Below are 17,500 nucleotides of genomic sequence, written 5' to 3' on the forward strand. Positions count from 1 at the left end.
GCTGGCCCTGCTGCGCGTTGGACCGGTGGAGGCAAGGCGCACTGCACTGTCTCCACCACCACCACCACCACCACGCTCCTCGTTACTACGTGTGTGTGTGTGTGTGTGTGTGTGTGTGTACACCAGCAGCATCAGCAGCAGCAGCAGCAGCAAGGACGACACAGCTGGCGTGGCGGGCTGGCACGGAGGTGGGGCTGAGGCGGGGTCGGGGTGGGTGCGGGGCTGGGCGGGGCGTGGCGGGGCGGGGCTCAGGACAAGCTGCAGCACTTTGAGGTGCCGTGGATGGCAAGGGCACCGTTGGCCCTCTCGCCGCGCTCACCCCGGTTCTTGCGCGCCCCGGCGTTCTGATTGATGTCCACAGCGTAGTGTGTGCGCGGCGCCCCCAAGGATCCATTGGTGGCGCTGGGGCGTAGCGGTTGCCCAGCCCCGCCGCGCCCCGCCCCGCACCCACTCAGCGCGTCCAGGTGCGAGGCGGACTTGGTGATGGCGGGGCCGGTCGGTGCCTCGGCGGGGGTGTCCGAGGCGGGGCGCGGCCGCGGGACTTCCACCAGGCCCACCACCACGTCGCTGGCCGTGACGGGGCGCGGCGACCCGGCAGGCGTGGCGGGGCTGGAGGGTGCAGGGGAGGGAGCGGGTGATGGGGAGGCCGTGGGTGGCTGAGGTGAGGGAGAGGGTGAATGTGAGGGGGCAGGGGGCGGGGCTTGGTCCTCGTCTGTAACGCGAATCACCACGCGCTCCTCGCCGCGCCCCGCGTCCCCCGTCGCCGCCGCCTCGATGTAGATGGTGGTGACGTTGTCGGTGGACACAGTGACGCTGGGGTCGCTGCTGGCGGCAGTGGTGGTAGTGGTGGTAATGATGGTGGTGGCGGCGGGGTGAGCGTCGGACGCGTCGCCGCCGCTGCCGCCGCCGCCGCTGGCCTGCACGATGCAGTTGAGTGAGCGGCTCTCGCGCAGTGTGGTGTCGATGTCCAGCACGTTCTCCGTGGAGCCGCCGCCCGCGCCCCCAGGCCCGCCGCCGCCGCCCTCCTTGTGGTCGTCATCACAGGACGCAGACAACGGCCGCCCCCCGCGACCCGCACCGCCCTCCCCGGGGGGCGGGCTCAGGCTGTCCTGGGGTGCCTCCTCGGGTGTGGAGGCGGCTGCGGAGGCGGGCGTGGATATGGGTGCGGGCGCAGGGGTGGGCTGCGCGGTGGCGGGGGCTTCCTCGGCGTCGTCCGCCTCCCTGGTGAGGTGCCGCACCAGGGCGCGCTGCTGCCGACGCTTGCGGGCGTCGCTGTCGTCGTCCGAGGCGTCTGAGGAGGAGCAGGAGGCCGTGCGCGCGCGCGCCAGGCGCCGCCGCCGCATGACCACTGGAGAGGCCGCTGCTCCGCTGCCGCCTGCGCCAGAGGGCGCGCCGCGGGTGACGGCGCCGGCGCCCTCTCCGTCACTCTCGCCCTCCTCGAAGATCTCGTTGAGCATGAGCTGCGGCGAGGAGCGGACGGAGTGCAGGCGCCGCGACGGTGACGGCAGCGTCTTGAACTTGTGGTTGAGGAAGGCAGGTTGGCCGGCGGAGGTGGCGGTGGCGGTTGCGGCGGCTGCCTTGGGCGAGGCGGGTGGCTGGGGTGGGCCGGGCGAGGAGGGCGAGGAAGCCTGGGAGGTGGGGGAGGAGGACACGGAGGACTGCGGCGTGACGCGTGGCGGCGGCAGTGTGGGCGGTGGCAGCGTGGTGGCTGTGGGCGGTGGCGCGGCGAGCTGTGGGTGGGGCTGGGGCGGCAGGCTGCTGGGCGGCGTGGTGGCAGGCGAGGTGCCGGCACTGCGGGCGCGGCCTCGCCCCACGCCAATGTTTGAGGAGGGCGGGAAGGGCGGCTCCGGCAGGGGCGGCTCCTCGGCGGAAGGAGAGGTGGCGGCGGAGCCCTGCAGGGAGGCGCTGCCGCGGCGCACACACTCCAGGCGGTGCAGGAGGGACAGGTCCAGCTTCATGTCCCGCACACACTTCTCCTTCAGTGACGAGGAGGACGACGCCCGCGACCCGCGCCGCGACCCACTCCGTGACCCGCTACGTGACCCACTGCGGGACCCACTCCGCGACCCACTCCTTGACCTCTGGCCACGCTCCACCATCTCGCCCTCCTCACGCCCATCTTCCTCATCCTCCTCTTCCTCCTCCTCCTCCTCCAAGATGCTGAACGTCCGGATGCGGTTCCCGCCGCGCACCTGTCAGGGACACACCCACTGTCACGCCCGCCACACACACACACACACACACACACACACACACATAATAATATATACATTACATTAGTAAAAATCTCTCTCTCTCTCTCTCTCTCTCTGTGTTGTGCATCCTTCCCAGTGCCCACTAAGTATACATGACTACACACCATGTGCACCAACTTCAAATACCTACATGTGTGTGTGTGTGTGTGTGTGTGTGTGTGTGTGTGTGTGTGTGTGTGTGTGTGTGTGTGTGTGTGTGTGTGCATCTATACTATATGTGTCCGTACATCCGCTATGTGCACCAACTAACCCATGTACGTGTCACAACATAACCGTTACTGTGTGTGTGTGTGTGTGTGTGTGTGTGTGTGTGTGTGTGTGTGTGTGTGTGTGTGTGTGTGTGTACGCATGCTATACACACGTACACATGGTTACCTGAAGAGAGCTAAGCCAGGTCAGGCCAGGCCACCACCACCACCACCACCACCTCCACCACCACCACCACCAGCCAAGCCACACACACACCACCACCACCACCACCTCCTCCACCCTCTCTTCTTCTTCTTCTTCTTCCTCTTCTTCACTCGCACCAGGAAACAACGACAGTGAGAGGAGGAGGAGGAGGAGAGGAGGGTAAGTAGATGCGCGCACACACACACACACACACACAGTTAACAATCTCTCTCTCTCTCTCTCTCTCAATCATAACAAAGAAATAAAGGCATATTTAGACACACACACACACGCACAGTCTCTCTCTCTCTCTCTCTCTCTCTCTCTCTCTCTCTCTCTCTCTCTCTCTCTCTCTCTCTCTCTCTCTCTCTCTCTCCAAATGAAAGCTAACAGCAAAACTCTCTCTCTCTCTCTCTCTCTCTCTCTCTCTCTCCAAATGAAAGCTAACAGCAAAATCTCTCTCTCTCTCTCTCTCTACAAATAAAAGCTAACTGCAAAATTCTCTCTCTCTCTCTCTCTCTCTCTCTCTCTCTCTCTCTCTACAAATAAAAGCTAACTGCAAAATTCTCTCTCTCTCTCTCTCTCTTTTTTACTAATTGGCGTAAAAATACTGCTCCTTGTTTTTTTATATACTCTCTCTCTCTCTCTCTCTGGCGTACCTCAGACAGCTTGGAGTGCAGGATACCATTGGACATGTCATCCTTCGAGCCTTGCTGAGGTTTGGCGAGGTGCTCAGAGGAAGAGGAGGAATCATTGCTCTCGTCCAGGCTCCCACCACCTTTCCTGTGGGGCGAGAGTGAGACAAGGTGTGTGTGTGTGTGTGTGTGTGTGTGTGTGTGTGTGTGTGTGAGGTGTGTGTGTGTGTGTGTGTGTGTGTGTGTGTGTGTGTGTGTGTGAATTATCATGCCTGAGATTGTTTATGTGTTTGCTATAAGTGTTCAGAAACGCTTTGCTCCGTCCCCATGACTGTTTTCCAAGTCCACAGAGATGACTGGTGGGGTTTTCAAGAGTGTTTCTCCAGTTAATAATGTAGAAATCTTGTCACTCTGCCTCTAGAACTGTAAAAACACTCTTAAAAATGCTTTGCTCCCTCCCCACGACTGTTTTCCAAGGCCACATTTTCTCAATACAATGAGGAATCTGTTTTCTTCATTTGGATGGAAATGAAGTTTTAGCATTTATAAAGTATATGGTGAAGTCTTGCTGTCTCTTCCATGTGGACACTTTGGCAGCTTTGTGGTGGTGTTGGTAGAAATCACACACACATCTTTTACCTTGAGATTTGTGTGCCATTAGACCATTTTATTGACATCAGCAAGGGTCTATGGAGGGCACATGATGAATGGCCACAGTCTTCATTATTTTAACCCCTTCAGTACTGGGACACATTTTTACTACGAGTTTTGTGTACCATTAGACCATTTTATTGACATTAGCAAGGGTCTATGGAGGGCACAAGATTAATGGCCACAGTCTTCACTATTTTAACCCCTTCAGTACTGGGACACATTTTTACTACGAGTTTTGTGTACCATTAGACCATTTTATTGACATTAGCAAGGGTCTATGGAGGGCACAAGATTAATGGCCACAGTCTTCACTATTTTAACCCCTTCAGTACTGGGACACATTTTTACCTTGAGTTTTGTGCACCATTAGACCATTTTATTGACATTAGCAAGGGTCTATGGAAGGCACAAGATTAATGGCCACAGTCTTCACTATTTTAACCCCTTCAGTACTGAGACACATTTTTACCTTGAGTTTTGTGCACCATTAGACCATTTTATTGACATTAGCAAGGGTCTATGGAGGGCAGAAGATTAATAGCCAGTCTTCACCATTCTAATCCCCCACATGTGTTTCTGAAGCTGTAGAAAATCACCAAATAGTCACCACAATGAATAGGGAAACACGTCATGCTACTGAAGGGGATAAACACACTTCCACACACTTTCTTCTGCTAATCCTGCCCAGGTAATGTTTTCCTATTCTGGGTATTAGTTACAATATCTAATGAGGCAAGAAACTAAGTGCATTTCAGTCTGGGCACCTTCTTTTGCCTTTCAAGTTCCAAAAATGATAACATAACAAAAAATATGACGCAGCCTCTTCTCTCTGCCTCACTAGAACCACAAAAACACCCTTAAAAAACCCGCATCACTTCAACTAGAGCCTTTGGAGTGTGGAAATGTTGTTAATCTGTCACCACAACCACAAAAACACCCTTAAAAAACCCGCGTCACTTCAACTAGAGCCTTTGGAGTGTGGAAATGTTGTTAATCTGTCACCACAACCACAAAAACACCCTTAAAAACCCGCGTCACTTCAACTAGAGCCTTTGGAGTGTGGAAATGTTGTTAATCTGTCACCACAACCACAAAACACCCTTAAAACCCGCGTCACTTCAACTAGAGCCTTTGGAGTGTGGAAATGTTGTTAATCTGTCACCACAACCACAAAAACACCCTTAAAACCCGCGTCACTTCAACTAGAGCCTTTGGAGTGTGGAAATGTTGTTAATCTGTCACCACAACCACAAAAACACCCTTAAAACCCGCGTCACTTCAACTAGAGCCTTTGGAGTGTGGAAATGTTGTTAATCTGTCACCACAACCACAAAACACCCTTAAAACCCGCGTCACTTCAACTAGAGCCTTTGGAGTGTGGAAATGTTGTTAATCTGTCACCACAACCACAAAACACCCTTAAAACCCGCGTCACTTCAACTAGAGCCTTTGGAGTGTGGAAATGTTGTTAATCTGTCACCACAACCACAAAACACCCTTAAAACCCGCGTCACTTCAACTAGAGCCTTTGGAGTGTGGAAATGTTGTTAATCTGTCACCACAACCACAAAACACCCTTAAAACCCGCGTCACTTCAACTAGAGCCTTTGGAGTGTGGAAATGTTGTTAATCTGTCACCACAACCACAAAACACCCTTAAAACCCGCGTCACTTCAACTAGAGCCTTTGGAGTGTGGAAATGTTGTTAATCTGTCACCACAACCACAAAACACCCTTAAAACCCGCGTCACTTCAACTAGAGCCTTTGGAGTGTGGAAATGTTGTTAATCTGTCACCACAACCACAAAAACACCCTTAAAACCCGCGTCACTTCAACTAGAGCCTTTGGAGTGTGGAAATGTTGTTAATCTGTCACCACAACCACAAAACACCCTTAAAACCCGCGTCACTTCAACTAGAGCCTTTGGAGTGTGGAAATGTTGTTAATCTGTCACCACAACCACAAAACACCCTTAAAACCCGCGTCACTTCAACTAGAGCCTTTGGAGTGTGGAAATGTTGTTAATCTGTCACCACAACCACAAAACACCCTTAAAACCCGCGTCACTTCAACTAGAGCCTTTGGAGTGTGGAAATGTTGTTAATCTGTCACCACAACCACAAAAACACCCTTAAAACCCGCGTCACTTCAACTAGAGCCTTTGGAGTGTGGAAATGTTGTTAATCTGTCACCACAACCACAAAAACACCCTTAAAACCCGCGTCACTTCAACTAGAGCCTTTGGAGTGTGGAAATGTTGTTAATCTGTCACCACAACCACAAAACACCCTTAAAACCCGCGTCACTTCAACTAGAGCCTTTGGAGTGTGGAAATGTTGTTAATCTGTCACCACAACCACAAAACACCCTTAAAACCCGCGTCACTTCAACTAGAGCCTTTGGAGTGTGGAAATGTTGTTAATCTGTCACCACAACCACAAAACACCCTTAAAACCCGCGTCACTTCAACTAGAGCCTTTGGAGTGTGGAAATGTTGTTAATCTGTCACCACAACCACAAAAACACCCTTAAAACCCGCATCACTTCAACTAGAGCCTTTGGAGTGTGGAAATGTTGTTAATCTGTCACCACAACCACAAAAACACCCTTAAAAACCCGCGTCACTTCAACTAGAGCCTTTGGAGTGTGGAAATGTTGTTAATCTGTCACCACAACCACAAAAACACCCTTCAAAACCCACATGTCTTCAAATAAACCCTCCAAAAAGCAACTGATATATATACCTAGAAATTATACAAACACATATCAACACACACACACACACACACACACACACAAGAAAGGCTGAAGGAATGTGACTGCCAACCTTACAAGATAGAAGAGAATGAGGGGACCTAATAACAATGTACAAGATAGTCAATGGCACTGAAAAGATAGACAAGGAAGACCTGGTGCTGGTGACACAAGGACATGGAAAGAAGATCAGGATGAGGCAGTGTGTGAAGGATATTGCAAAACACACACACACACACACACATTGTGATTGTGAAATACTACAGGAAGACTTAAACAAGATCTGGAAATGGAGCAAAAAATGGGAGATGGAATTCAATGTGGACAAAAGCCATGTCATGGAAATGGATGAAGTGGATAATGAGAAACTGATCCTGAGAGAAGAATATGACTTTAGAAGCACAAGATCGCATAGTAAGAAACTAAGGAAGGGAAGATGTCTGAGAGATGTTAAAAAATTTAGTTTCCTGCAAAGATGTGTTGAGACTTGGAACAGTTTGAGTGAGGAAGTGGTGTCAGCAGAGTGTACATAGTTTTAAAGAAAAATTGGATAAGTGTAGATATGGAGACGGGACCACACGAGCATAAAGCCCAGGCCCTGTAAAACTACAACTAGGTAAATACATGGAAGGACAAGAGGACATGGAAAGAAGATCAGGATGAGGCAGTGTGTGAAGGATATTGCAAAATACAGTTTTCCACACAGAACGCTGGAGAAGTGGAATGCATTGAGTGATCAAGTTGTTACACCACATAATGTCCACAACTTCAACCAAAAACTAGATAAATGGACACATGGACACAGGACACTATGAGCCCCACTCCAACCCTCTACAATACAACTACCTCAACACAACTAGATAAATATATCTCTTCAAATAAACCCTCAAAAAAAAAAAAGTTGATATGTGTCTACAAATATTACCAACACACACACACACACACAGTTTACAAGAGTATAGAGTTAACACACCACCACACCACACCAAACCACACCACACTTTGATGTAGAATAAGCAGTTTTGTGTGTGTTTTTAAGTGTTTTCAAGACTGTCGGCGATGGAGGAGGAGGAGGAGGACCAACACACACACACACTACACACACACACACACACACACACACACACACACACACACACAGACGCACCTGACAGACATAACAGGGCTTGCACAAACAGCCTTAGCTTGGTTTGCCTGCTGCAGTCGGTGGGCTCTCAGCTTCCTCTCGGCCAGCAGGAAGTAGGTGGCAGTAACATGACTGTACTCATTTCTGTCCAAACCACTGTGGGGAAGGGGATGTTTGAGTATTAGAGGGGATGGAAACAGAGGGGGGCTGTGTCTGTGTCTACCTGTGTCTCTCTCTCTCTCTCTCTTTCTTTCTCTCTCCGTCTATCTATAAAAGTGAGAGAGAAAAATTAAGGGGTGACCCTCTCTCTCTCTCTCTCTCTGTCTGTCTGTCTGTGAGAAAAGAGAGACAGAATAAAGGAATCTCTCTCTCTCTCTCAGTCTGTCTGTCTGTGAGAGAGAGACAGAATAAAGGAAACTATCTCTCTCTCTCACTCAACCCCTCTAACTCACCCAAACACCCCAAAACACACCTAAACCCCCAAAATACACTCAAAACACCCCAATATAAACCCAGAAACACACTCTAACACCCCAAAACACTCCCAAACACATCCAAAATGCCCAAACCACACCCAAAACACTCCCAAACACACCAAAAACACATCCAAACTCCCAAAATACACTCAAAGCACCTCAAAACACTCACAAAACACCCCAAAACACTCCTAAACACACTGAAAACACATCCAAACCCCCAAAAATACAGTGAAAACACCGCAAAACACCCCTAACAAACCCAAAACACCCCCTAATTCACCCAAAACACCCCCAAACACACCCAAACTCACTCTAAAATCTCCTCCATGGAAGCAATGTTCCCGGACACCATCCTGTGAATGATATGAGCATGGTCCTCCTCCGTCAAGTGTTGCCTGGAGACTAAAGGCAACACCTCAGCCTCTGTCCTCCAACCTGGGTCCTGCATCAGCCAAGGGTCACGAGCTATGTCCTCCAGGGTTGATCGCTTCCCTGGGTCGCGGATTAACATGCGTGCGATGAGGCTGTGGGAGAGTTAGGTTAGGTTAGGGTAGGTTTGGGTGCCACACAGGCCTAAACACTGCCACACATACCCAGACACTGCCACACATACCCAGAACACTGCCACACATACCCAGAACACTGCCACACATACCCAGAACACTGCCACACGTACCTAAACACTGCCACACATACCCAAACACAGCCACACATACCCAGAACACTGCCACACGTACCTAAACACTGTCACACATAACCAAACACTGCCACACATACCCAAACACTACCACACATACCCAGAACACTGCCACACATACCCAAACACTACCACACATACCCAAACACTGCCACACATACCCAAACACCTCCAAGACACTACCATACCCTCCCAAACACCACCTACACACTGCCAAACACCTCCACACACGCACACACACACACTTACTCCTTGCAGGGCTGGGACACGTGTTCAGGAATGGTGTACTTGCAATCCATAATCATTGTCAATGTTTCGCTGTCATTTGCCTCCTGGAACGGTGCATGGCCACACACCAGCATGTACAAAATCACACCCAGCGACCAGATATCTGTGGGGGAAGGTTAGGTTAGGTTAGGTTAGGCTAGGTTAGAAATGGTTTGAGTTTAATTAGGTTTACACAATCTCCTACTTATAAACACTGCATAAATACAATAAAACACAACAAAAACACACATATTAAAAAAAAACTAGTAGAATACATGATTTGACCTAAAATAAGACGTAAGGAAGACAAAAATTATTCAAAGAGATGCAACGAAGTTTGAGAGACTTAACGCATCACACAGTAGAGAGATTAAGACTTCTCACAATGCAACCGAGGGGAGAAAGAGGACACCTAATCACTATATAAAGGACATGAAAGAGATGGACACAGTGGATAAGAGAGAAAGAAGGGATCTAAGTGCTGTATAAAGGACACAGAAAGGGGTGGACACAGTTGACAGTTCCAACACACCCGAACACTTGAAACACTCCCAAACACACCCAAAATATCCTCTAACTCCCAGCTCTCTCCCACCCTCTCCCAGCCTCCCACAATAAAAAGACACTTTAAAACACAGCAAAAACATGAGAAAAACACACATCAGACTCCCTCCCACACACTCCCAGACTCTCCCAGCTCTCCCAGGCACTCCCACACACTCACTCACCAACAGCAGGGGCGTCATAAGAGTCCCCAGTAAGATCTCAGGGGCGGAGTAAGCCAGGGAGCCACAAGACGTCTCCAGCTTCTGTCCGGGGCAAAACTTGTTACTGAACCCAAAATCCGTAAGTTTCACCATGCCAAGCTTCTCAAAGAACACCACATTCTCCGGCTTGAGGTCCCGGTGCACCACGTGAAGCTTGTGGCAGAAGCTGATGGCGTGCACGATCTGGCGGAAGTATTTGCAGGCCGCCCCCTCGTCCAGCCCCCTGTCGTGTCTGCGGATTGGGGTGTTCTTGGTTAGATTTGGTGTTTGTGTCTGGTTTAAGGGTGTTTTTGAGTGTTTTGTGTGTTTTGGGGTGATTTGAGGTGTTTTAAGGGTGTTTGAGTGCATTTGGGGTGTTTTTAAAGTGTTAGAGTGTATTTTGAGGGTAATTTGGGGTGTTTTTAGGGTGTTTGAGCATGTTTTTGAAGTGTTTTGGTGTTTGCGTGTGGTTTAAGAGTGTTTTGGTTTGTTTTATGGTGCTTTGGCGTGCACGATCTGGCGGAAGTATTTGCAGGCCGCCCCCTCGTCCAGCCCCCTATCGTGTCTGCGGATTGGGGTGTACTTGGTTAGATATGGTTAGGTTAAGTGCATTTCTATGATGTTCCAGACAGTTTTTTGGTGTTTTAAGGGTGTTTTTCATGTGTTTTGGTGTTTGTGTGTGGTTTAAGGGTGTTTTTGTGTGTTTTTATGGTGTTTGAATGTGTTTTGAGGGTGATTTGGGGTGTTTTAAGGGTGTTTTCATGGTGTTTGGGTGTGTTTTGGGGTGATTTGGGGTTTTATAAGGGTGTTTGAGTACATTTGGGGTGTTTTAAGGCATTTGAGTGTATTTTGAGGATGATTTGTGTGTGTTTTGGGTGTTTGGGCATGTTTTATGTGTTTTGGTGTTTGTGTGTGGTTTAAGGGTGGTTTGCTGTGTTTTATGGTGTTTTGGCGTGTTTTTATGGTGTTTGAATGTGTTTTGGGGGTGATTTTGGGTGTTTTTAGGGTGTTTGAGCATGTTCTGGGGTGGTTTGGAGTATTTGAGTGTTTGGGTGCATTCTGAGATGTTTTTAGTGTGTTTGGATGTGTTTTGGGATGATTTGGAGTGTTTTGGGTATTTGAGTGTATTTTGGGAGTGATTTGGGGTGTTTTAGGGTGTGTATAGGGTGATTAGGTGTTTTATGGTGTTTGGGGTGTTTTGGTGTATTTGATGGTGTTTTGTGGTGTTTTGGGGTGTTTTTTTTGGATATTGGGTGCTTAATGTTGTTTTAAAGCATTTTTATGATTTTTTAGGTGTTTTTGGTGTGCTTTGGTGTTTAGGTGTTTAGGTGTGTTCTATCAATCTTCGTCCAGGCCTCTGTCGTGTCTCTTATGAAAAAAATAGCAGAATCTTATAAAACATACAACACATGGGAGGAAAACAGGGAAATGCCTTGAAATGGATGACAGACTAAACAGATAGGGAAATGAGGACAGTGATAAGAGACACCCCATCAAGCTGCAGCACAGTCACCACCAGCGGACCACAAGGTTTATTACTGGCACCAATTATGTTCCAAGTCTGTGTCAACGATATACAAGAGGGTTTGAGTAGCTACATTAATTTGTTTGTGGATGATGCGAGGCTTTTGAGAGCATTAAGGAACATTGAAGACTGTATGGAATTGCAGAGAGATACTGACAAGATCTGGAAGTGGAGGCAAGAGTGGAGATTAGAATTTAATACCAGGGAAGGCCATGTACTGGAAATGGGTCAAAGTAACAGACCTATGTGTGAATGCAAAGTGGGGAGAGAGATTACACTGATAAGGAGTGAAGAGAGAGAGGTGGGAGTGATTATACAAGACAGCCTGACTCCAGAAAGACACAACAATGGACTGTTTGCTGCAACACACAACACACTAACTAACATCAGGCTGGCGTTCAATGACAGGGATAAGAGGACCATGAAAAAGATGCAAGCAACACACACACACACACACACACACACAAGAGAACAACAGCAATAATAACAATAAGAAGAATAGAAGAAAAAATAAGAGAAAAAAGGAGGAGGAGGAAGAAAAGACCACACACACACACACACACACACACACACACACACACACACACACACACACACACACACACACACACACACACACACACACCATAAAAAGAAACACATAAGGAAGCTGGAGAGACTACAAAAAATGGCTACAAGAATGGTTCCAGAATTTGAAGGGATGACATATGAGGAGAGACTAAAGGCTATGGATCTACCAACCCTGGAACAGAGAGAGAGAGAGAGAGAGAGAGAGAGAGAGAGAGAGAGAGAGAGAGAGAGAGAGAGAGAGAGAGAGAGAGAGAGAGAGAGAGAGAGAGAGGGGATCTGATACAAGTTTATAAATTGATCAACGGAATGGATCAAGTGGATAATGAGAAACTGATCCTGAGAGAAGAATATGACACTAGAAGCACAAGATTGCATAGTAAAAAGCTGAGGAAAGGAAGATGTCTGAGAGATGTTAAAAAATATAGTTTCCCGCAAAGATGTGTTGAGACGTGGAACAGTTTGAGTGAGGAAGTAGTGTCAGCAACGAGTGTGCAGAGCTTTAAAGAAAAATTGGATAAGTGTAGATATGGAGACGGGGCCACACCAGCGTAAAGCCCAGGCCCTGGAAAACTACAACTAGGTAAACACACACACATGAGAACAGCCACAAGAAGAATAAGAGAAAGGAGGAGGAGGAGGAGGAGGAGGAAAATGTAACACACACAAACACACACAACCCCCAAATACACACAGACCCAAACACTCACTTCATAATATAGTCATACATGTCCCCACCATCGGCCCACTCCAGGATGAGGTACAGTTTTGTCTGTGTGTCGATCACCTCAGAGACGCACAACATTGGGGTGCTGGACGAGCTTCATACACCGCACCTCCTGGAAGAGATGAGCTCTCGACATCTCGTCCAGCTTCATCTTGTCTATCACCTGCCAGAGAGAGAGAGAGGGTGAGTGTATGGTGTATGGTTAGGTTAGGGAGAGAGAGAGAGAGAGAGAGAGAGAGAGAGAGAGAGAGAGAGAGAGAGAGAGAGAGAGAGAGAGAGAGAGAGAGAGTTTATGATATGAATTTGAGGGATTTTCCAAGATTTTCAAGGCTGAAGACAAAAAATATATGTTACGATAAAGTGACAACACACACACACACACACACACACACACACAAAAAATAAACTCAAATGCCGCCGTGGTACAGTGGACCCCTGCGTGCTTTGGGGTCCGAGGGGTCTCCAAGTGCACAGGTTCGAATCCTGTCCACGGTCCGAGTGTAGGTTGGGCTTCCTCACTCAGGGCAACGGTTTCCTAGCGGGTGGGCTTTGAGATAGGAGGTGCCACAAAAAGTAGCCCCTTTAGCCCAGAAATTCCCGTTAAAATCCCTCATGTTGGAAATAAAACAAGAAAAACAATGTCCTGTTATAATATTGCACTGTTTTGCTGCTCTTAACCCCTTTAGCACTGGGACGAGAGGTGCCACAAAAGTAGCCCCTTTACCCCAGAAATTCCCATGAAATGCCCACATAGAAAAATAAATAAATAAATAAAACAAAAAAAAACGGCAAATTTTAAGATGCAGAGTCCCTTGGTAAACACAATTCTGCTTTCAATACTTTCACTGAACAAACACTACTACAGGTGACTCTCAATTTACACGACACATGCGTTTCCAATGAAATACTGCGGCATTTCATTAGCAGTTCACTACCACTCAGAGCCACGGAGTCCAGGTTATCTATCTTCCTGGCATGAGTGTGTGGATAGTAAGACATGATATCCATTCCAGCAGGCAACACAGGAGTGGAAACATTAATGTAATATTGTGGTGAAAGACAACACGCCAAGCTACAAAGGTCACAGGAAGAAGAAGTGGCGGCCGAGTTGTCGTGAGTCTCTGCCTTGTCTGTGGCTCAGCTCATCTCTGCTTTATTTTTTTGTATTCCATGTAAGATTTCACTTTATGCATTACAAAACAATCCTTTCTTGGGGCAAGGTTTGTAAAAAGCTAATAGAAATGTTGGTTTGTGAACATATATGCATATATAAGACAGCAACGCCAACTGGAGAGGTGGTGTTCCCAGCAACCTCAGAGGAACCTAATAGCAACCTCATCACCGTCCCTCCATGTGTTCATGGATGCCATTTCGCGGCAGGAGGTTGCTCTGACGTTGTTAAAGAGTCTTGGATCCAGCTCCAGGAGTGCTAGAGCTCGGCAAATTCAAACCCAGAAAATTTGCTAAAACGGACGTGGTTGTACATTATGCGGAGTTTTTGGTCTAACTTTATATAGTACATTAAACCGGAAATTCATTAGACGAACGCTCGTTAAGCGGAGTATTACTGTACTACTAATGGCAATAACATTTACTTCACACACACACACACACACACACACACCTCTTAAAAGTCACAATAATAGCTATTTTAACACCACAATCAAACACTCTCTCTCTCTCACATACACACAATCAATCTCTCACAAAAAATCAACTAAAAAATCACAACAATATTACAACCACTCCCAAACACTCTCTCTCTCTCTCTCCCCTTACCTTGACAGCGACCCTCTCCCCAGTGAAGACGTGTCGTGCCAGCTTGACAACAGCATAGTGGCCCCTTCCAAGTGTCTCCTCCAAGTCGTATAGCCCCGCAATCTTGCCATCGTAGCCCCCACTCATGCTGCCCTGGAGAGAGAGAGAGAGAGAGAGAGAGAGAGAGAGAGAGAGAGAGAGAGAGAGAGAGAGTTTTGCTATATTTGACTACATCAGTGAGTGTGTTTGTGTGTTTCAGATTTCGAGAAGGTGAAAAATGTGTGCGTGTGTGTGTTTGTACATGAGAGAGAGAGAGAGAGAGAGAGAGAGAGAGAGAGAGAGAGAGAGAGAGAGAGAGAGAGAGAGAGACCTGACCTAACCTAACCTAACCTAACCTAACCTAACCTATCCTAACCCAACCTAACCTAACATACATGGAAATAGAAATAGTATAAATTAATGTGTCTATTTTGTCTGTCTGTCTGTGTGTCTGTACAAGGGAAATAGTAGTAGAAATAGAAATAGTATCCATTAATTTCTGCATTTTGTCTGTCTGTCTGTGTGTCTGTACGAAAAGAAAAAAAAAAAAAAACTTATTATTAGTAGAAAAGGTGTGTACAGGTAACTCTTGATTTACGCGTGTTTGATTTATGCGTGTTTGATTTACGCGTTTTTGTTAACATGCGACGGGAAAAATATTATAATGAATTCAGTTTGTGCGATGGGTTTGCTTGTACATCATTTTGCCCACACCCCGCACCCCTCCCCCCCTGTTACCTAGTGTTGCTTAGGAGGATTACAAGTTTGTTTGACCTAACCTAGCCTGACCTGACCTGACCTGACCTGACCTAACCTGACCTGACCTGACCTAACCTAACTTAACCTAACCTAGTGTTGCTTAGGAGGATTACAAGTTTGTTTGACCTAACCTAACCTAACCTAACCTGACCTAACCTAACTAATACAATGACACCATGAGAGAATTATGTTTGTTTGACCCCAATTCTGAAATACGCGAAGCCTCTTGGAACGCATCTATTGGATATATCAAGAGTTCACCACCACCACCACCACCACCACCACTGCGTACATTATTATTATTAGTAGAAAAGAAATCACTGCATCTATCATTGAATTTAGATATTTTGTGTGTGTGTGTGTGTGTGTGTGTGTGTGTGTGTGTGTGTGTGTGTTTTACAAGAGACATGTTAGCAGTGGAAATAGAGTGTACTGCATCCACCACAAGGCTTATTGGGACACCATTCAGACACACCTAACTACTACCACCACCACCACCACCACCACCACCACAAACACTAGTAGTATTAGAAGCATTGTATCCACCACAGGGCTTATTGTGACACCATTCAGACACACCTAACTACTACCACCACCACCACCACCAACATTAACCTAACCTAACCTAACCACAAACATCAATTTTAACCTAACCTAACCAACTTAAACTAACCTAATCATAAATATTAACCTAACTTAACTTAACCCAAACATTATCCTAACCTTAATCTAACCCCAAACATTAACTAACCTTAATCTAATCACAAACCTTAACTAACCTTAATCTAATCACAAACCTTAACTAACCTTAATCTAATCACAAACCTTAACCTAACCTTAATCTAATCCCAAACCTTAACTAACCTTAATCTAATCACAAACCTTAACTAACCTTAATCTAATCACAAACCTTAACTAACCTTAATCTAATCACAAACCTTAACTAACCTTAATCTAATCACAAACCTTAACTAACCTTAATCTAATCCCAAACCTTAACCAACCTTAATCTAATCCCAAACCCTAACCTAATCTTAATCTAACCCCAAACCTTAACTAACCTTAATCTAACCCCAAACATTATCCTAACCTTAATCTAACCCCAAACATTAACTAACCTTAATCTAACCCCAAACATTATCCTAACCTTAATCTAATCCCAAACCTTAACTAACCTTAATCTAACCCCAAACCTTAACTAACCTTAATCTAATCACAAACCTTAACTAACCTTAATCTAACCCCAAACCTTAACTAACCTTAATCTAACCCCAAACCTTAACTAACCTTAATCTAATCACAAACCTTAACTAACCTTAATCTAACCCCAAACCTTAACTAACCTTAATCTAACCCCAAACCTTAACTAACCTTAATCTAATCACAAACCTTAACTAACCTTAATCTAACCCCAAACCTTAACTAACCTTAATCTAACCCCAAACCTTAACTAACCTTAATCTAATCACAAACCTTAACCTAACCTTAATCTAATTTAATACAATGACACCAGATTACCATTTGATCTTATTATCATTATTACTTATGAGAAATATTATAGGTGCAAATAACAACAACAACAACAACAACAACAACAACAACAACAACATACAGCTCACAAATACAATGATTTATTAATTTATCTTATTTCATTATTGTTATTACACTATTATTCCACGACTCATTATCATTATTATTATCATTATTGTCATTATTATTACTTTTATCATCATTACTGTCATTATTATTAGTTTCATCATCATTATTGTCATTATTATTACTTTTATCATCATTATTGTCATTATTATTATTATTATCATCATTATTGTCATTATTATTACTTTCATCATCATTATAATTTGTCATCATCATTTTCATCATCATTACTGTCATTATTATTATTTTTATCATCATTATTGTCATTATTATTACTTTCATCATCATTATTACTTGTCATCATCATTTTCATCATCATTATTGTCATTATTATTACTTTTATCATCATTACTGTCATTATTATTACTTTTATCATCATTATTACTTGTCATCATCATTTTCATCATCATTATTGTCATTATTATTACTTTCATCATCATTACTGTCATTATTATTAGTTTT

At 46.0% G+C, this 17,500-nt stretch overlaps 1 protein-coding gene across 1 annotated transcript in view; it reads right to left on the bottom strand.

Moving 5' to 3' along the window:
* Positions 1–17,500, bottom strand: part of LOC123504034 (MAP/microtubule affinity-regulating kinase 3-like) — a 25,634-nt gene that overhangs the window by 561 nt on the left and 7,573 nt on the right. The window contains 10 exon segments of the mRNA XM_045254279.1: positions 1–2,192; positions 3,308–3,431; positions 7,840–7,974; positions 8,609–8,821; positions 9,244–9,385; positions 9,990–10,019; positions 10,022–10,260; positions 12,810–12,890; positions 12,892–12,989; positions 14,606–14,737. The exon segment at positions 1–2,192 is cut by the window's left edge and continues 561 nt beyond it. Of these exon segments, the coding sequence (XP_045110214.1) occupies positions 249–2,192; positions 3,308–3,431; positions 7,840–7,974; positions 8,609–8,821; positions 9,244–9,385; positions 9,990–10,019; positions 10,022–10,260; positions 12,810–12,890; positions 12,892–12,989; positions 14,606–14,731 (3,132 nt within the window). The 5' untranslated portion in view covers positions 14,732–14,737 and the 3' untranslated portion in view covers positions 1–248.

This window comes from Portunus trituberculatus, chromosome 2 (assembly GCF_017591435.1).
Source record: "Portunus trituberculatus isolate SZX2019 chromosome 2, ASM1759143v1, whole genome shotgun sequence".
In the NCBI taxonomy this organism is placed as follows: domain Eukaryota; kingdom Metazoa; phylum Arthropoda; class Malacostraca; order Decapoda; family Portunidae; genus Portunus; species Portunus trituberculatus.